Source organism: Ursus arctos, unplaced genomic scaffold, assembly GCF_023065955.2.
Source record: "Ursus arctos isolate Adak ecotype North America unplaced genomic scaffold, UrsArc2.0 scaffold_6, whole genome shotgun sequence".
Lineage (NCBI taxonomy): Eukaryota > Metazoa > Chordata > Mammalia > Carnivora > Ursidae > Ursus > Ursus arctos.
In genome coordinates this window covers 51428735-51450717 of record NW_026623078.1, presented here as the reverse complement: position 1 = coordinate 51450717, position 21983 = coordinate 51428735, and the positions used below count along the sequence as shown (strand labels likewise).

The 21983-nt window shown below is 38.0% G+C and overlaps 1 protein-coding gene across 1 annotated transcript in view; it reads left to right on the top strand.

Moving 5' to 3' along the window:
* The window catches only part of RGS22 (regulator of G protein signaling 22), a 116595-nt gene that overhangs the window by 63638 nt on the left and 30974 nt on the right, over positions 1–21983 (top strand). Inside the window, exons 15-16 of the mRNA XM_057307799.1 lie at positions 677–799; positions 1808–1909. Of these exons, the coding sequence (XP_057163782.1) occupies positions 677–799; positions 1808–1909 (225 nt within the window). The remainder of the gene's footprint in view (positions 1–676; positions 800–1807; positions 1910–21983) is intronic.

Here is a 21983-nt window from a genome sequence, read left to right as displayed (position 1 = left end):
AATACCAAAGAATTCCTGTGAACAGTAGATGCATTTTCATATTTTTAAGTCTCTCTTATGCTTGGGGAAGTAGCCAGCTTTCTGTGTTTCAAGAATGGTATTAGGGTTGCCAGCATTGTTGGCAGAGAGGCCCCCAAATAACAGAGTTTTATGAGAACTTATATTACTATTTACGTTCTGAAGGCCATGACCTGTACAGGGTGAGACTGTCCAAGGAGGGGCCCCCTGAGGACAGTTAATGAGCTGCGCTGAGAGACCTTGAGGATGGTTCTTTTTATAACTCTCTTGTAGCCATTATAGCATCACCTCAAGGCTAAAATAACAGTAAATATGTAGGAACAAGGCCACCAACAGAGATTTGGAAGACTCCTAAAATGGTATCGCTGTGCCTGAAACATGAAAATGATAGAGATTGAGAAGTTACCCTCACATGAAGTTGAAATCAGTTTGGTTTATAATAGAATGAAGTCTGCTGCTATAGTTGGCTCCATAAATGACTCTTAAATGACAATCATATGCAAACATACTGCATTAATTACTTATCTGGGCCAAAAATAAAATACAAAATCCAGTGGGAAAATGACAGCCTGGCAGAATTTATGAAACCCTGTTGTAGAGTGTCATAAAAAATCACCATGTTTCTGGGTGGATCACAGACTTCTGTTTTGTTATCTAGGTTAAAACCATGGCAGATGGTGCCTTGGGAGGATTTGACATGGAAAATTTGTTGCAATCTTTGTACGTAGAAAATAGAGCTGGATTCTTCTTTACCAAATTCTGTGAGCATTCAGGAAACAAGGTAGAAAATAATGATTTTTAATCTAATTTTATGCCTTTACCTCATTTTAAAGTAGAAGTTGTGGTAATTCAATGCTCAAATAATTACATTTGATGTTAAAATTCCCATTTCTTCTGGTAAGAAATTTTATGCTAAATATTTAGTAAAATGTAAACATCTCAATTATAACTCTCTTGGTTCACTATCCTACTAGAATTACAAAGAAAAGTAAAGGATTGACTTGCATTATTTTTTAAAAGATTTATTTATTTATTTTATAAAGAGTGAGAGAAAGGGTGTGCCAGCAGTGGGGAAGGGCAGAGAGAGGAGGGGGAGAGAATCCTAAAGCAGACTCCCCGCTGAGCATGGAGCCAGATATGGGGCTTGATCCCAGGACCCTGAGATCATGACCTGATCTGAAATCGAGTTGGATGCTTAACTGACTGAGCCACCCAGGAGCCCCTTGACTTGCATTATTAACAATATTTTATTCTCATATAATTTTGTTTCAATGTAATACATATTAAATTCAGAGTCAATTTCTGTCAATCCTTTAATTTTCATTTTAATAACTCTAACAATTAGAAGTTGCAGTGGGTAGTGGAAAACTCATTGCCAGTTTTTTTATTTTGTTTTCATTTTGCTCAAATGTAAAATATTTCACTGGCTCAATTATCAGAGTAGTGTTTGGTTTTAGTATGATATGCATTTGTCCATATATATCAAAATACCTCCAGATTTTGATTTCATGCCAGAAATATGTGATTACTCTTTAATTGTTAACTAGCATGCTTCCTATTTTAATGGCCAATTATGTAAGAGATGTACATGAAAAATATAATACTTTAGTGACAATACTAATAAATATTTTGTATGCTGCCAGTTTGTAATAGAAGATAAGACCATCTTAAATTGAACCTGATTTATGGTAACACCAAAGAGCTAAACAATTATTTATATTTGAAATTAGAGCTTTGTAGAGCTTTAATAATTGGGTGGTAATGATTTATGTATTTTTTCCATCTACAGTTGTGGAAGAACAGTGTGTACTTTTGGTTTGACCTACAGGCTTATCATCAGCTTTTCTACCAAGAAACACTTCACCCTTTTAAAGTATGCAAACAAGCCCAAGTAAGTAGTAACTAACATTGGTTCAATGTGCAGCTCTAAGTACACAAAGAAATGAACAATTTGTGTCCAGCTCCAAACAAGAGAAATCTGGGACTACAGGCAAAAAGGCAGCAGTTAAATTGTTGCCATGGCATTACTTCATTTAAATGTCAGTAGAATATTGTTTTATAATCTGATTTGTGGGTTTCCATTTTATCTGTTTTATTTGGGTTGCTTTATTTTCTCTTTGCTGGCCATTACTTGTTCTGCCAATAAAGGACATTCCCTATTTTTTGTAATGTATGCCTTTTTGGTTTGGTTGTGAGTGATTTAAAAGAGAACCCTGAGAGAGGACTTGTCACGAATCATTGAAGTGATGGGGAGAAGAGGCGTTGACCAGAGCTGTTCTTGAGCTTACTGCAGGAATCAACTGTTGGCCATACGCAGCCTGGTGACCTTCTAGAGGGCAGGAAAGGATGTTGACTGTGTGGTACAGACTCCATGTCATCACCTGTGCTTCTGTACTACACACCATGTAAGACAGAGACTGAGAGGGGGAGGAAAGAACACCTCAAGACCACCCCGAAGCAAAATAGAGGAGGAAGAACAGAGGATTCTCTGCAAAGGGGGACAGAGAGAGTGGTCTCTTTTGAGGGGGAGAAGGAGAATAGCATTATGACTCAGGCTGACTTAATTTTTTCAGTCTTCTATTCTTAGGATCTTATGATTTTTTTTTCAAAGATTTTATTTATTTATTTGAGAGAGGAAGAGATAGAGCATGAGCAAGGGGGAGAGCAGAAGGAGAGGCAGAAGCAGACTCCTTGCTGAGCAGGGAGCCCAACACGGAGCTTGATCCCAACACCCTGAGATCATGACCTGATCCCAGGACAGACACTTAACCGACTGAGCCATCCCGGGGCCCCAGGATCTTATGATCTTTTATGAAGAGAAGTCTTCAAGCCTAGAAAACTGCTAATCACTTCTATGTCTGTTGACCACGTAAGTGGTTCTTATAGGCTGGAATAACCCCATTCCAGAGAACCTTTCCCCAAATGATGCAGAGATAGTTTTGTCATATCATGTATTACCTTATACTCTTACCCAGGATCTCAGAGTACTGCTGCTGGATGTTTGTTGTTACGTCCACCACCTGGACTCTGGCATTATAAATCAGCTGACAAAGCTTCGTACTTTTTACTGTGAGAATAAGGGCTTCAGCTGCTACCTAGCCTGGATCTGTCTCGATGTGATCATGAAATCAGAGCTCTAATTTGCCAATACCACTTTTTGAGACCACACATTGGGCTCTTTTGCTTGTTCATCCTTGACCCGTGGGTCTCTACTTCTCCTCCTCCCCCTCACTTATTGTTCCTGTCTGGAAAAGTACCATCTGTTATTTATTATGTTTTCACTACTGCAAAGCCCACTCCTCCAGACATCTTTGGCTGCTCCATTAGGTGAGTTCTTTGTTGTTGTTGTAGTCACCATATTTCCATGCACTTGTACAAGTGGAAATTCTATTTAAGCTTGGTAGACTTACTAGTTCTTAGTAATATTATTCTATGTGCTGTAGAAGTATTGTGAAACAGGATACAGCCAAGTTTTGGTTATTCTGAGATGGATTGCTCTGTTTGGGGATCGTCAAGGTCTGTAAGCTTTTTATCCTCCTCTAGATGATCTACTAAAATTTTTGTAAAATATAGAAGTATAATTAGCATACGATGTTAAATTCATTTCAGGTGTACAATGCAGTGATTCAACAATTTTGTACATTACTCAGTGCACATCATTGTAACTGCAGTCACATCCATCACCAAACTACGTTATTATAATATTACTGACTCTATTCCCTACACTGTACTTTTCATCTCCATAACTTATTTTGTAACTGGAAGTTTGTATCTCTTAATTGCGTTTATCTATTTTATTTATCTCCTTACTCACCTCCCCTCTGGCAACGAGCAATTTGTTTCCATATTTAAGAATCTGTTTTCTTGTCATTTGTTCATTTGTTTTGTTTTTTAGATTCCAAATATAAGGATGGACCTAGAGGGTGTTATGCTAAGTGAAATAAGTCATACAGAGAAAGATAAATACCATATGAATTCACTTATTCTTCCCTAGGTTATCTTTTGGGGAGTCACTGCAGGAGGGAGGAGGGGAGCAATGGAGAAAGTTGCTTTCAGGTGAATAGAGGGAAATTGAAGGGGCAAGTCATGTGATTTTTTTTTTTTTTTTTGGCTTGTTTGGTTTTTATATCTATGGTTTCTTTATTTTTTTGGTTAATGGAGCAGTTGTCTAGATTGGTTAGGTTTTAATTATCCAAGATTTCTGTGCCTCCAGATATAAGAATTGCCTCTAATACTATAATCCTATAGATTTGTCTCACAGTATGAAGTAGCATTCATTTCTTTATGATAGAAATGCTGTGTGGCCTTCTTCAAGAGTATATTTACAATACAGATATTTGGATCAATAACGCCAATGGCAGAATGTAATCAGCTGGCACCATGTTGAAGTCACTGCGAACTTGATTTTATATTGTTTTTATACATCTGACAAGCTATATGATAGGAGACTGAGAGTTGGTTCCAAGAGACTTAACATGCTTTTCTGTATGATAGTAAGCATATTATATACCTTGAAGTTTTATTGCCTCATAAAATATTACAGAAGTATCTGTAGGCAGACTAGATGCCTACAGAATCAGTGAGAGTGACTTAGCATGAGCAATTGAACTTTTCTATGTTCTCTCATTCAGGATTCCCTGTCTGGTCAATGTTGTCAATCTTTTATCTCTCTTAATCTCTCTTTCAAGTTTTTCTGTCTTTTTTTAAAAATTTATTTGGAGAGAGAGAGCACAAGTGGGGTGAGAGGCAGAGGAAGCAGCAGGCTCCCCACTGAGCAGGGAGCCCAATTTGGGGCTTGATCCCAGGACTCTGGGATCATGACCTGAGCTGAAGGCAGACACTTAACCGACTGAGCCACCCAGGGGCCCCTTTGTCTGTCTTTTAATATCTGTGTTGCATGTGGTAAATTGAAATAGATCTATTTCCTTTGGTCTGTTTTCCAGTTCATATGTTATTTCTTCAGCAGATTTCAATCTGCTATTTAACCCATCCATTAAGTTACACTATTTTAAGAATTATTTTTTTTATTATTAGATATTCTACTTGTGTTTTGCAAGTCTTCCTGATGTTTTTGTCTCATTTTTTCTTCATGTTTTTTATTTCTTCTTTTATGTTTTTTTTTTTAAGATTTTATTTATTTATTTGACAGAGATAGAGACAGCCAGTGAGAGAGGGAACACAAGCAGGGGGAGTGGGAGAGGAAGAAGCAGGCTCTTAGAGGAGGAGCCTGATGTGGGGCTCCATCCCAGAACGCCGGGATCACGCCCTGAGCCGAAGGCAGACGCTTAACCGCTGTGCCACCCAGGCGCCCCTTCTTTTATGTTTTTAAGCATGTTAAACATATAGTATAGTCTGTAGCTATGTTAGTTATCTGTTCCTGCATGACAGTATTCCCGTAAGTTTGTGACTTAAAATGACACACATTTATTATCTCACAGTTTGTATAGTTAAGGAGTCTGGGCACAACTTTGCTGGGTCCTCTGCAAGGCTGTAAATCAAAATGTTGGCCAGGGCTATTTCTCGTCTGGAGCCCCACCGGGGAAGGGTCTGCTTCATGGCTGTCAGCAGCATCTGGGTCCTTGCAGCCACTGGACTGAGAACTCAGTTTCTCACTGGCTGTCAGCTAGACGCTACTCCAGGTCTGCGCCTTATAGTGTGGCCCCCTCCATGGTGGCAGCTCACAACATGGCAGCTTGCTTCTACAAAACCAGCAAGGGAGGGAGTCTCTTAGCAAGACAGGCACTACCATTGTGTGTAACATAATCACATGTACGTAATCACGTATATCTCATCACTATTACTGTATTCTGTTGGTCAGAAGGAAGCCATGCACTATAGATGCCCACACAAGGGGAGAGAATTACAAAAGGTCACACACACTAGGAGATGCTGAGAGTCTGACTGCTATAGCATCCAATAATTCTATGATTTATAGTTTTTGAAAGAACTAATTTTGCTATTTATTATTTTTGCCAACATGTTGGATTCCTTCATGTATGTACTGTAAGTTTGAATTATGAGCACTTCAGTGAGGTTTTTACCTATGGTATTTATGTAAGGCACATTTTTAATGCGATTTCTCATCTTGGAGTTTCCTTATTTACCAGATGTAATCTTGAAAACCCAACCCACAGGATGGTAAATTCACAATAATGAATCCTCAGGAGATAGTCTTTTTTTCTTTTGCATGGAGTCTAGGCCAAGGCAAGCAGGCTTCTGTTTTGTTTCCTAGGTTTGGTCAAAGTAGCTATAGGCAGTGACAGAGATAGAGACCGAGATAGGGATAGAGATACACGTGCATACATTTTTTTTTTCCATTCTGCATTTCATGTTGTGTATGTCCCTTCAAGGATCTTGGTGTACGTTTTTCCACCTAGTGAGGTTCCAAGGCCTTATCTCCTGTACCCAGCGGCTCTTATAACCCACACTCTTGGTTTGCCCCATGGTAATCCCATTGTCAGTTCATGCTTATCACCCTGATTTTTAGTATATTCCTTAACTTTGGCCTCTGGTGGTTTTCCTTACACTCTTAGCCATATGCTTAAAAGAATATTTTATACTTTATCGAATATTTCTAGTTATTTTATAGGGAAAGGATTTTGGTAATCTAGTCTGTCAGCATACCAGAAAAGGAAACAGTCATATATTTTTTAATTTAATACCTGCAGTAAACATACGAGGTATTTTTATCCTGTTTTTTTTTTTATAGATAAAAAACTACATCCTGAAAGGTTAACCTTGCCGGAGTTCAATAGCTAGGAACAAAATTAAGCTCAAACTTGAGATACAGAACCTATTTCAATGCTGCACTTTGCCTCCTTTGCCCTATAAAAGTTCTCCTGTCTACTTCACGGGACATCTGTAAGGATTGCCTAAGATAATGTAGGTGGGAATATTTTGTAAAACAGACATACCTGGAGATATCATAGGTTTGGTGCAGACTACAGCAATAAAGCAAATATCACAATAAAGTGAGTTGAATGAGGGGCACCTGGGTGGCTCAGTTTGTTAAGTGGGCTGACTCTTGATTTCAGCTCAGGTCATGATCTCAAGGTTGTGAGATCAAGCCCTGAGTTGGGGCTCAGGGAGAGAGACGGGGATGGCTGGGTGGTGGAGCAGTCTGAACATACACAACATTTATTAAGTTCGGCATCTTCTATGGGCAAGGTCTGTGTCACCCCAGAATAATTACAATAACATCAAAGGTCACTGATCACAGGTCACCATAACAAATATAATAATAATGCAAACGTTTGAAATATTGTGAGAATTACCAAAATGTGACACAGAGGCACAAAGCGAGCAAATGCTGTTGGAAAAATGGTGCCAGTAGACTTCCTCCATGCAAGGTTGCCACAAACCTGCAGTTTGTAAAAAAAAAAAAAAGCAGTATCTGCGAAGCGCAGTAAAGACAAGTGCAATAAAATTCGTTTTGCCTATATACTGTAGAGCACTCTACGGAATAAATAAATATTATTATCATTATTAGAGTCAATACTTAAGGTTCTCTCAATTACCTAGATAATGGGGAAGGAAAAGAGGAATGTGAAGATATGGAAGCAAATAGAATGGAAGAACAGTAACTCCTAAATTCATAGCTATTCATTCAATCAATACTAGAACTTACTGAGTTTCAAAATACAGCTTAAGTCAAAATATACTTCATAGAATCACAACCCTTAAAGAATATCTTTTACAATATTTACTTATTAATTAACATTCACTGAGAGCTGCTCTGTGCCAAGCAATGTTCTATGAATACGGAGATGATTGGGACAAAGTTCTTGGCTTAAAGAGCTCACTTTCTAGTGGGGGAGAGAAAGAATTACCAAAGTGCTTCAATTATATTTAAAATAAAACCAAATTAATAGCATCTTAACTGGAGATTAAGTTCTTAACTGGAAATTAGTTCTTTCTTCACCCAGCAGGTAACACAGTTGGTTATAGTTTTTTTTCTCTTTTTCAAATTGTTGAGGTATAATTTACGTATAGTGTTCTATTGGCTTCAGGTGTACAACATAGTGATTTGACAAATCTATACATTACTCAGTCCTCACCATGATAAGTTTAGTCACCATACAAAGTTATTACGGTAGTATTGACTATATTCTCTGTTGTACTTTCCACCTCTGTGAGTTATTTAATTTATAACTGGAAGTTTGTAGCTCTTAACCTTTTTTTTTTTTTTTAACCTATTTCACCCGTCCCTTTCACCCACCTCCCCTCTGGCAACCACCAGTTTGTTCTCTGCATTTAAGAGTCTGATTGTTTGTTTATTGTTTGTTTGATCATTTGTTTTTTAAATTCCACATGAGTGAAATTATATGGGAGTTGTCTTTCTCTGTCTGACTTATTTTACTTAGCATAGTACCCTCTTGTTCCATCCATGCTGTTGCAAGAGCAAGCTCTCATTCTTTTTGTGGCTGAGTAATACTTCATTACACACACACACACACACACACACACACACACACCCCACATCTTCTTTATCTATTCATATACCAGTGGACATTTAGGTTGCTTCCATATCCTGGCTGTTGTAAATAATGCTGCAGTGAATGTGGGGGTGCGTGTATCTTTTTGAATTAGTGTTTTTGGTTATTGTTTTTTGAGAAATAATCATCAGCTTATTTTCAAATACCTATAGGAGGAAGAGAACGGTTTCCTTTTTTTTCTCACTTTTGAGCCAAAACCTTTCATCCTTTGGTCTTATTCTCACCCTGTGAAGCAATACAAAATAAATCTCTCTTTTGGGTGACAACACTTCAAACAAAAAAAAAATGATAATGTCATGTTTTATTCAGATCAACAACTTTAGACTAAATCTCAAATCTTTTCAGTATCTTTTACCATAACTAGATGAAATCTTGACATTTGGAAGTCTTTCTCAGTCTGACATCGCCACTCAATAATTTGATAGCTTGGAAATATTCTGGCCTAATGCTTTAGTGAGAGACTCTGTTGCTTTTATGTGTGTACCTTCCTACAAAGAAATCACTTGATGCAAATCCCATAGCAAATAGATCAGTCTAAGTGACTATTCCTATCTACCCAGAGTCTGTAGTAGCGTCACTGGCTTACTCTTGGGTTTGAAAAATTTCGCAAAAGAGAAAGAAAACACAAAAGCTGAGTCAATAAATGTCATCAGACCTATATTATGCATTGGCAAATCACTTTAGTTTCCCACGAGGTGATCTTAGACACAGTGTGGAACGAAATGAAGGTCACGCCAGGTTGGGCAGCATAATCCCACCTGAGGGGTCTACAGGTATGTCTGTGTATTTGACTCCTTTACTCCTATTCGTGTCTGTTACTGTAGAAGCAAAAAATCAACATAAGCTGGATGGCTGTTAGATCACCAATTACAAGCACATTTTCCTGAGCCTAAAAACTTTTACTGACATTTCCACAAACATCTATCAAACATCTGGTGTATACTAGGCTCTGATCGATGGTGGGAACACTTTGAGGAACACAGCACACACAGGTGTTGCCACTCAAGTGCTATCAAGGTTCAAGAAGGTACTCTTCTTTTGCCTACTTTTCCAGAAAACACTAGGAAGATTGAGCAAGAGGAGAACATGGAGCTCTTTCCCCATAAAATTTGCGTTGTCCTAACAATGTTTCTCCATGTAGTTTGAGCTAATTTTAGATAACCAAAACCTTGGGTGTTGCCATAAATTCCTTTGAAAAAACTTATAGCACAAGAGGGGCAGTGTCGAAATTTTTTCTGATAATCAGCTTAGTTTTTTCTTTGCTTGCTGTCATCCATTACCTTAATTGTTTAGCTCTTCTCCTTCTTTGGCATTTACAGGACTTAAATACTTCAGGGTGGTCCTGACATTTTCATTAAAGTGCTATGAGCTAAGTGCTCCCTTTCTAGGCTGATGGTGTATTTTCAGGTGCACTAACAGAGCTCATTATTTCTTTATACAGCAGCAGCATTAAGAATCAACCTGTGTTTCCTGAAAGATGAATGGGCATGGGTGAGGGGTGAGGTTGGGGTGGTGATTAAATGTGGAAAATCCTGCGCCTCTTCATAGCTTTATGGTAAGTTGCAGTGTCTTTATAATTAGGCTGCTTCTCAAGTGCTGGGCAATTATTATTCAGGCTTTATTACATGATTTGTTTTTGTTACCAGAGAGATGGTGTCCCAAGTAGCAGTCAGGCTTGGAATCCCGAGCACTATGAACCACAAGCATGGAATCAGCAGGGTTCTCATCTTGCGTCCCATTTTAATTTTATCGTGCTTGCTCGTGAATTCAGGAAGGACACGTATAGCAGCCAGCTTGCCGGCTTACAGTTATTCATTCATTTCTCCTATTCCTGATGTTTACACCAGCTATTTATAGTCAGTCTTCAGATTTTGAATATTATAGGATTATGAACCAAAAAAGATCTCCAAAGATCCTCTTTTAATCCTCTTATTTCCAAAAAACTCAGCATATGAAGTTCTGTAAACAATACTTAGCATTATACCTGACATTTATTTATTTGATGTTTACTATCTATTGGGTTCTGTGGTGGTCACTTTAAATGGGTAATTTTATTTAATTCTTCACAATCCTAAAAGACAGATATTGGTATTATCCCCGTTTTACAGATTAGGAAACCGACATTTAGAGAAACTGAATTCTTTCTTAAGGCCATCCATTCAGCAGTTAGTGAGCTTGGAATTAGATCCCAATATGTGGACTCCAGACTCTAAACTTCTAAAGTCGTTGCTTTCTTATTGTCTCTAGAAAAAGGAGTATCTGTTTATCACCTTGTTTAATCTTTCATTGTAGTATCTTAAAATATCTTTAAGACACCAAATACCAAAATACCAAATTTCACCCTTAACATTTTCCCCCACTGGACTGTAAGCCCTAAGAAGACTGCTTTGTTTACCTTGTGTGTTCAAAACTGGAGCTGGCATATAAAAGATGCCTTAATAATACTTATTGAATCACTGAATGAACTCACTGGCATATTTATATCTTTAGGAACATATTATAAACCTATTTATAGATAATCCTTCATTATTTATACATGACTGCCAGCCTGGTGTTTTTATTTAAAAACATTAAAAAAAATAGTTTAAGGAGCCTGCATATACCATCACCCAGCTTCAACCGTGATCAACATTCTTTCTAGGCATGCTGGGTGTATAGTCCAAAAGAGCTCTTAGGACGCCTGGGTGGCTCAGTCAGTTAAGCATACGACTCTTGGTTTTGGCTCAGGTCATGATCTCGCAGTTAGTCGTGGGATCAAGCCCCACCTCGGGCTCCATGCTCAGTGCAGGGTCTGCTTCAGGTTCTTTCTCCCTCTCTGCCCCTCCTCACTCACGCTCTCTCTCTCTCAAATAAATTAATAAATCTTTAAAAAAAAAAAAAAAGAGCTCTTAAGAAATTTCACTGGAGCACCAGTGAAGTTTCCCTGTCGCTTTCCACCTGACTCAAGGAACTTAAAAATAAGGTTGCTTCCTGAAACTGAAACTATAAAATCATTGTGTAAAACAATGTGTAAATAAAACAGAGCAGGTGTCTAGAGGATGGTTTCACAGCCTGCAAGACTAAAAATGAAGGTACCGGTCCATTTAAGGAAAGTATGTTCCTGTCAAGGAGAAGCATTAGTCAGCAGCGCATCCAGAAAGGGAAGTGTTGCAGAGGATGACCTTGACCTTGCACTTGATGGCACTATGCTGAGTAGTCTACTGCTATGAGCACCTGAGTAGCCTAATAGATCCCACGGAGAGAACATTCATGGGGTCATAGTTAATTTCCCTGATTTGATTGTAAGCAACCTCTACATCTAAGCTTGCTTTCTCAGGTGATGGGCTGGCCAACATAAACATCCAACCTGTTTGATGGTTGGTTTTCTCATTGTAAAGTAATCCCTCAATGATCTGGTTTCATGATCAGTTTCTCTTGCTTGGTTAGTGTGGATTAGCTTCCTTGTGAGACAGGTTTTTGTTTGTTTTAGTTTTAGGTTTTTTTTTTAAAGCCAAAAATGTTAATATAGTCATGCTTTTTTCGTTGAATTATTCTTTGTTCACTGACTTTCAAGAAATTATTTTTATTGGAGGTTAAATGATTCTATTAGTTTAAATACATATTTTACTTTTGTCAGTTAAAAGGGTTTTTTTTTTTAATGAATTCAAAAAATTACCAAAATAAAATACTTACTTGTTGCTTAGTTTGCTTTGAACTACATAGTAGTAACTCTTATTATTATTTTTTTGGGTATGTAATTGTTTATTTTATTCCATTCTATATTAATCAGTTGTGTTTCAAATACCTGAAGCAAGGGCCCATGTTATTCTCAAGCCTAGTATATTTTGTCCCTTGAGTTTGTGGTTTGTTTTTGGCTTTACTTAACATGTTCTGTTTTCCCTTCTGATTTTTCATTCTGTCCAAATTGATTCAAGTTTGTTTCATTCTTTTATCCTACTGGCATTTTTTTAAGGCTCTCTTTTGTACTGAGTTCTTCTTACTAGAGTCGGAATAATTGCCAGAAATCCTGTTTGATTGTCATCACATTATCTTTTTTTGTGCAACTCCATTTCGTGTTGATCTCTGCAGTAGTTTGCCTCTCAGTATCAGGATGTTGCAATCTCTAGGAATCTCGAAGGTTCCTAATTGAAAACCCCCGAGGTCCTTCCCATGAAAACCCATTTGTGGAAAGCTCCATCTGCAATTTATTCCCTCTCGGCGTAGCTCCTCAGTAATGTTTTTGAGCTCCTAGTGGGATAGGAGAGGTCATTAAAAATCATCATTTTTTCCTCTTTTTGCAGAAAAAACAACACTGGATTGCCTGAACTTGCTCATTATTTTCTTTCTCTGCCTCGTATGAACTCAGATAATGATGTTCTATGCCCGGTAGAGCTATGAATGGTTATGAAAACAAACCTCACTTTTTGCTGAAGTAAATAATTCATAATTTCTCAAAGTGTCCCATATCAGGGCATTTATGTTCCTTTTATAAACCCCTCTAGGGACCCTTTGCCTCTATCTCTTTGGAACACGGTTTCATCTTATTGTTTCATATAAATTCCAAGGATAGAATTGTTGAGCCCGGTTGAGAAGATCCCACATTGCTTGCTGTTTGCCTTTAAGCACAGCGATGTTTTGTTGTTGTCGATATAGCACGGCGGACCTCTGTTCTGTGTTTGAGGTCATCCGTGAAGCCATTTGGGGCTTTTTGGGACCAGACACTGTATCAAGATGCACTAGTATCTGTTTTACCTCTCATGATGCTTCGCATTTTTTCCTTGTAGCTGCTCCTGATATTCTCTCAGAAGGACAAATTAACAAGCTTTTCCCCAGCAGACTCTCCAGACTGAAGTGAAATTGAATGTCAAAACTCACACTTTGCCCTTTTCTAAATAAGGACTATTCAGAATGTAAAGTTTCAAAGAAAATCTTGTTTGCTCTCTTCTTGTAGTTCAACTTTGCTCCAGTTTGACTACTTAAAAAGAACTTTACCATATCCATATCTTTAAAAATTGGGTGTCAGTTAAGCACTATTTAAGTAAATTGCTAGAAATTGGCATATTCTGGTATGAATTGGTATTTTCTGGTGTATGACTTTGCCTCCAGTGAATATTTGAATTAATTGGTGTCGTTTGCCTTTTTTTCTGACTTTATTTCTCTTTCTTTTTTTAAAAAAGATTTTTAAAATTTATTTGAGAGAGAAAGAGAGTGGAGGGGACAGGCGGAGGGGGAGGGAGAGGGACAAGCAGACTCCTCTGCTGAGCAGAGCCCAACTTAGGGCTTGATCCCACCACCCCAAAATCACAGCCTGAGCTGAAATCAAGAGTCACAAGCTCAACTGACTGTGCCACCCACACGCCCCTATTTCTCTTTCTTTAGCAATCATGATAGGAAAAGAGAAGTGTATTTGCCTTATAATCAGTGGCGTGATGATAAATATTTAACAACCAACTCTCCAGGGGGAAAGGCAGCCCTGATTTGTAGATTTACATATCTCTGGATGTAAACACTCTCACCATGGATGATTTCAAGCTGCCAACATGACATCACTGAATGCAGAGTTGGGAAGGGGTGTACGGTAGAACATGCAGTAGTATTTCCATCATTCAGACACAGTAGAGGTAAATAACCTCAAGAGCACGGATGATAGTAAAAAGAGTAAAATCATTAAGACGTGATGAATTTGGGGTATTCGTTATTTTTGTTTTCAGTATAATTTCATTGTAGGTTTATGTAATTTAGTTTTTTAATAATAACTGCATTTAAATTCCTGCTCACATAATCCCTGAAAATCCATGAATTGTTGAGCTTGTATGAGGTGGTTCCAGTGTACCATTGCTTAAGACAGAGGAAAAGAGATGACAAGAGAACTTTCACTCTGATTCTTTCCCCTTTTAAGTTTCTCTAATGGTACAGCTGCAGACAACTGACCCTCCACCTTTATTTTTCTCCCATCCTTTAGAGACGCTTATGAACCCCTTGGTTATACCTACCAGAGAAGGCATGCATCGCCTTTGCTCCAAAATCTCCAGGTCCTGCACAGTTTGTTTATTATGAGCTGAAAGAAGGAGTTACTGGAAACAAAACAAAACAAAAACCAACTTTGTATATTTCATTAGCCAAAAACTCTTTTCTTCTTTTGTCTTTAGGGAGTTTGCAATAGTGTCTTGGGTTTTATGGGATATATCTTCTTCCCAGGGAGCCGGCTAGGTCTTTGTTGATACCACCCTGTCAGTCCATCTGGCAGAACCCTCCTGCTCCCTCCCAGTAAGTAGAAGGCCATAGCAGCAGACAGTTTTATATTTCCTGTGCTCTCGGTGGCCATCTTGCACACTTACTAGAAGAATGTGAAAGAGACACATCTTCCTGCAGCCTTAGTAGTTACACGATTAGAATCCCTTCTTTCTCCACTGTAGTGGGGTGAGGAGTCTTAAGAAAAACATGGACTTGCCAATAACACCAAATGCTGAGGCATAAACGTTTTCTCCTAATATCTAGCATACTTTAATAAGTTACATTGAAAATCCACTTTTTAAATGTCCCCAATTTTAGTTAACCTATTGATAGGCTCTGCTAGATGTCCTAAACTTTAGCATTAAGACCTTACAGCCTTAGAGGTCCTGGCACATCTTGTCCCTGTTGTACTGAGGGACTCCCTTTAAGTCGTACAGTTCTGAAGTTGAAGCTTTACACGTTTATTTGTTTGTTTTTCCTTACTTCCAGTCCTGGCCTGCTGGTGACAGCAGGACACCATGCAATCGGTGTTCCCAGGCGATCACAGAAAGATACATACACATGATCATTAAAATAAATACATCAAAACCAAGTATGTGAAACTGTTCCATTAACATAACTAACAGCTGAAATGTAACCTAACAAATCAACACATGTGCTACACTCTTTGGTATTATTCTTGACTTTGCCTTTTAAGGCTACACAGAAATTGTTCTTGTTTTGGTTGGAACACAGATGAGTGTCAGGCTGAAGCTCATCGAATGGCCCCTGCTTATGGAAAAGACGCTCCCCAAAGACTGTGCTCACCGTTGGCACAGCGAGACAACTTTGCTGGGTGCTTCTACAGCATAATAATTGGAACCTAACTCCGTAGCTGTCATCATTTTGTCTTTGGTACAATAAGAAGGCCAAATAGCACAAGCGGTTGTGGAAATTATTTAATTTTTTGCTTTTGACATTGTTAAAAAAAAAAGGATAAATTCAGTAAACCCGCAGTTCTCCTTTCTCAGGTATGTTTTCCTAGGCTTTAGGATGCAGTAAGACAGCATCAATACATTCCAGGGTCTATGAGAAGGAATAAAATGTGGGAAAACTAAGCCTGGAATGCACTATGATATATTTGAAAGGAGATTGGGATCCAGTTCCATCCAAGAATGTGTTTATTATGTAAGCTTATCCTAATAGTTTTTAAAACGATTTTGAAAACTATCAAGTGGCAAGGCTGAAGTCTTACATGCAGAATTACCATAAGGTTGGAAAAAAATATCGATTGCGATGGCAATGACATATTTTAATTTGAGCATCTCCTGTGTAATGCGATACACCCGTCGTGTATAGGATACTGGCTCTAATTAATGAAGCATCAGAGTTTCCTTGAAGAAGCAAGCATAGAAACATTTTTATGTTTTTTTTTCCTTGTCGTGGCAACAAACTAACATGTATTATAAGTAATTTAGATGAAACAGTGTTCATCATTTTGCCATCCTTTAGAAAGCAAAACAAAATGGTTGTCAAAATGTTGTTTCCTTCCTCTCTTTTGCCTTCACTTCCCCCAGTTTGTTTCTCCATTCCACTCTCCAGTTCAGTTCTTCCTTGTGTCTACACGGTATCCATCTACACTTTTTTTCTCTTGATGATCTTGTTAGCTATCCTATGGTCATGGGAGTTTAGTCAAACAAGAAAGTTCATTCCCAGAATTTCAAGACTGTAAGAGATTTTTTTAAGGGGAGGCATTGCTTTCCCCTGCCCCCCCCCCCATCTGATACAGAGGCCAAGAAAGTGAGTCACAGGCACAGGTGTAGAGCAGCCCGGGCAAGCCGCCCATTGTGCATTTCCTGATTACATAACCTTTGAGTGTCTCCAGGAGAGATGGGGTTGAGAGCTGTGCTGTGTGCAGTGCCAGGCAGTCTGATCACAGACAGGCAGTGCTTGTGTCCCTTCTCAAAAACTTTCCTGTTGGGTTGTTAAAGCATCATAGGTTAGTGTTTAAATTGGAATCCTGTCGGCCACAGCTGTGCGTGAGTGAATCTCCGCTTTAATGTGAATCAGAGTAGCTGACCGGGGTATGAAGGGAGCATTTTCTTCTCCAACATTAGCTACATTGTTATTTACTCAGTGGTTAGAAAGGAAGAACTGGGTGGCCAATAAAAAAGCAAATGACCCAGGACACTTAAGCAATGTTTGTAAACCACAATTAGACTATATTATTTAGCTATCGCATAGCATAATCTTTATATTCTTTCTTCAAGTAAGTTCACATCAACTTAAAAATAATCTTCATCACCTTTACACAGATTTTAAAGGTGTTCTTTAGCCTTTTCATTTTGTTTCATATATATGATTACATCCCTTATATTTGTTATATATAGTCGGTTGTCAGTCCACTTACACATTGTCCCTGGATTATTAGAAGCACATACTAGAAAGGCATGGTCAGATTTTAATGGCATAATTCAGTTGAATGTACTGTAAATTTACAGAGTGACCCAATAAAAAATTGACAATCAAATCCATTTTTTTCCTTCGTATCCCCTTACCTACTTTTGTCCCTGCCACTCTGGGAGCAGAGAGACCAGAGACTGAGCCTCAAAAGAAGACAATAAATGTGCATAATGTGATCTTGGGACACTCTGGAAAGGATGATCTTTCAAAACCCTTTCTAATGTTTCTGGTTCTGTAATTTTATAACACTGATAAAGAATCAGAGAGGTGGGGGAAGTACATGCTCCTAAGAATTATGCTGGTTATCATAGTGGGAGTGATACTTGAACAAAGAGAAGTTTCTTATGTGATAAAGAACAATGTTCAATAAACAGGCAGTGAGGAAGCCTCCCCCGGCCCCCAAAAAGGTGAGAAGACAAACGAATATCTAAATGTAGGTGCAATAGAGAAGGGAAAGATTTTTAAATTTCTGTTAAGATTTTCATTTAATGCATTCATTCTTTTTTAAAAAATTTGTTTTTAGTAATCTCTACATCCAGTGTGGGACTTGAACTCACAACCCCCAGATCAAGAGTCACATGCTCTTCTGACTGAGCCATCCAGGTGTCCTTAATGCATTTAGTCTTAACAGAGAAGTCTGTGAAGCTTCAATTCAAGTTCTAAACAAAATATGTGGGATTTTGGCTTTGATAACAGCTATTCAATTCATATGATTGCAATCAGACAAATGTGTGTTTCTTAGCAAGGAATATTTTCTGCCTTTCTTTCCTTTATTTTCAACTCTAAATATGTGTTGAGCACTTCTAGGATTCTCATTTTAGAGAAATTTTTATAGTTTTATCTTAACTGGTGTCAATTAAATATAGGAAGAACATACAACTTATTATCTAAACCAAGATTCTTTTCAGAGTGGAAGGGAAACTATTAATAATTATGCCAAGACAGTAGGCTTAAGCCAGAATGGGGTCATATGGCTACTCTAATTATAGCTCCTTGAGATTATGGGAATATGCAGTTAAATAATATGCAAAACCCCACACTCATCAAAAAAAGATTAGATTTGTAGTTACTAGACATATGGGTTGGGGGAAGGGAAGGGTTAGTGAAGGTGGTCAGAGGTACAAACTTCCGGTATAAGATAAGTAAGTACTGGGTATGTAATGTACACCATGATGACTGTAGTCAACACTGGTGTATGGTATTTACAAAAGCTGTTAAGAGAGTAGACACTCCTCTCTTCACAAGGAGAAAATTTTTTTTTCTTTTTTTTGTATCTATATGAGATGATGAATGGTTTAACTTAACTGTGGTAATTATTTCACAATGTATGTAAGTCATTATGCTCTATACTTTAAACTTGTACAGTGCTATATGCCAATTATTTCTCAGTAAGACTGGACAAAAATTGTTGAACAACAAAACAACAAAAATATGTATGGATCGGAAGGAAGTAAAAGTGTGAGGTCAGGAAAGAAGGTGGTAGACAGTAGACTGGAAAGAGTCTCACTGAGCTTGGCCGGAAGTCTGAATTTTATTTTGTTTCTTGTTGGAATGGAACCACTGCCTCTTATTTCCTCCTCATATTTTTATACTTGTTCTGATCAGTTTCTCCTTGTTTCAATGTAGAGAGGTAAATTCATAGGACTTGCATTTGAAGACGAAGGCAAGGAAAGTGGGTAAGTGTCGAAGATTGTGCTTTGAATGGTATGTTATTTATGAAAACTGGAAATACAGAAGGAAAGGAGAGGCTTGGAGGCTCTGAAACAATACTTCGTTATATTATTGAGTCACTAAGTTTAAGGGTCCGGAGGCTGTCCGTGTAGCAATAACAAGTTAGCCACGAAAAGCAGAGATTTTAGTTCGGGAAAGAATTCAGGTCTTTCATTCATCTGTTCATTCATCCTAAATTTAGCATTATGCTAGAAGCTAGGCATATAGCAATAAACAAAGTAGACCTAATCTGTCTTCATAGACCTTGTGGTCCAGTGGGAGAAACATATAAGTACAAGGCCCCATAGGAGCACGTAAGAATGATACCAAAGACAAACTTCAGGGGTCAAGGAAGACTGAGCAAAAGACAAAAAGAGGATAAGGCTGGAGTGCATAGAGTGCATAGAGGACATAGTGTGAAAGTCCTGTGAGAGGGTGCCTGGCACGTGTGAGAAACTGAAAGAATGTGTACTGAGAAGAAAATATAGTCGAACATAGAATTTTAATGAATGCTTTCCTTTAAGGGGAAATAGAGGAAAAGGAATCATCAAAGGAGTCTAAGAGTGGAAATAGGCAGAGAACCAGGAGACAGGGTTGAGGGCAGAGGAGAGAGAGTCAAGGAGAGGATAATCAACAATGTAAAAGCTGCAAAGGGAATACAATATGATGAAGATTAAGGAGAGAAGCGATTGAATTGGTGTTTGTATGGTTGTTAGTGATCATGGAGATCAGTTTCACTGGCATGAAAACCAGATTACATAGATTGAGGTGTGGGTGAAAAGGGAGTATGAAGATTTATAGAGATGGGAAAGAGAGAAGGGCCATAGTTTGTGGGCAAAACAGTCAAGAAACTTATTTTACGATGGGAGAGACACCTCACTTGGACACCTTTGTAGCGTAAGGAAGAAGATGGAATCAATGGCAAAGTAAATTAAGGACTTTAGCCCTAAGGAAATAATCAATGTTGCAGGGTTCGGGGGGAGGGAGTGGGGAATGGAGTCAAGACCACACATGAATGGTTTCAGTCTTGGAGAGGAGTCTTCCTTTGAAACATCAGAGAAAGAAAAATATTTAGAAGAAGGCTCTTAAGGAAAAAGTTGAGGGCATTCATACCATTTTTTTCCCAGTTAAGTGGAAGATAAATCTTCTGAACGTGAAGAAGTGTAAGGAACAGTTGGGAGCTTTATGGAGGGTGACGAAGTTTAGAAATGGGGAGATAAGATTTGACTAGAAATACGCAAAAGCTTACCAAGCTTTGTGATCACAGCTGAGGTTCTTCTTTTTTAAAAAATCTATGTATAATGGAGCCAGTTGTCATAGTTTTTATTGGGAGCTTGAGGATAGAATTGGAAGAATGAATGAATGACTCAGCTCACTCAGAATTGGGCCGAAGATCAAGATGGGAGGAATTAAAGATGTTTCAAGAGTGTAGTTGAAATGATGGGCAATCTTCAGACCCGATAATGTAAGAAAGTAAGAGAAAGTAGGTGGTGCCCCATTTATTTGGAGGACAGGAAGAAGCCGCAGATTGTGCTGAAGGTAAAGAAAAGCTTGGTGAGAGGTATAAAAGAATGAAGAATAATGATCAGAGAAAGGAAGTTATGCTATGAATACAGTAATTGGTAAAGTGAAGTGATGTTCATTCTGAAGAAAATCATAAAGCAAAATTTCAGAAGGTAAAAGCCCAAGCCAACTGGATATAGTCACATACAGCAACTTGGCTTTACCGTGGCATCATGAAATGTCCACCAAGGTATAATGATAGACAATATAAATAGCATCTAGAGTCTCTCATGAGACTGTGGGTAGCAGCAGGTCTTGAAAGACAAGTAGAGTGAAGGCAAGACTGGGAGAGAAAGGGAAAAGAGTAGATTTGGGTGTCCACCAGAAGCTGACTGTCATTTCTGTCACTGGTATTCCAGTCACCATTTCAACTTCATTTGTACTTTACGCTCTTCACTGTTACTATGTTTTTAAAAACCAAAGAAATCATCCTGATTTCTACACAAAGAGTTTGATATGTGGCACACGAGGTGTTTATTTAAACTATACTTTCAGTGTAGCTGACCCAATGACTAAGCGGTTGGTTTATTTTTCCACTAGAAGCTATTCAACCCCAAATAAAACCTGACCACTGATTTTTAAATGAAATGATTTGGGGAATCAAATTTACTCTCCTTTGAGGTAAATTTGAAATTATTGAAGCAAATTCTAGAGACATTTTTAATGTTGTTAATTTGATCATTTTAGTCTTCAGTTTCTTAATTTACCTTAGTATGACATTATTTTAATTCATGCACTTTTAAAATCTCCAACTTAGAAAATATTTAAGAATAGATTTGAATCTGATACAACCCTAACTTGTTAGACTAGTTAGATTTACAAGTCATTCTTCTACAACCCACATGTCAATCAACTGTCAAGCAGATGTGGTATATATACACGATGGAATACTGCTCAGCCATAAAAAGAATGAAATCTTGCCATCTGCAAAAACATGGATGGAGCTAGAGAGTATTATACTAAGCAAAATAAGTCAGTCACAAGACAAATACCATATGATTTCATTCATATGTGGAATTTAAGAAACAAAGCAAATGAGCAAAGGGGAAAAAAGAGAGAGAGAGAGAGAGAGAGAGAGGCAAACCAAGAAACAGATTCTTAATTATAAAGAACAAATTGATGGTTACCAGAAGGGAGGTGGGTGGGGGGATAGGTGAGGTAGGTGATGGGGATTAAGGAGGGCACTTGTTGTGATGAGCACCTGGTGTTGTATGCAAATGTTGTATCACTATATTGTACTCCTAAAATAATATTACACTGTGTGTTAACTAACTGGAATTTAAATTAAAAATTTAAAAAAACTAAATAACTACCAAGATTAGAAAAAATTGTGTGTGTATGAAGCAGATTTTATTTTAAATATAACCATTTGGTAGGTGTATGGTTCAATTTGTACTATTCTGTCCGATGGACTACGTATCTTTATCTTAGGGAAGGAAGTTTCCGGCCTATAGATTGCCTGATTAAATAGAACATCCAGAATGTCTCTGAAATATGCCCCTTCTCCCACATTTCACAACACTTAGGAATAAAGATATGTTC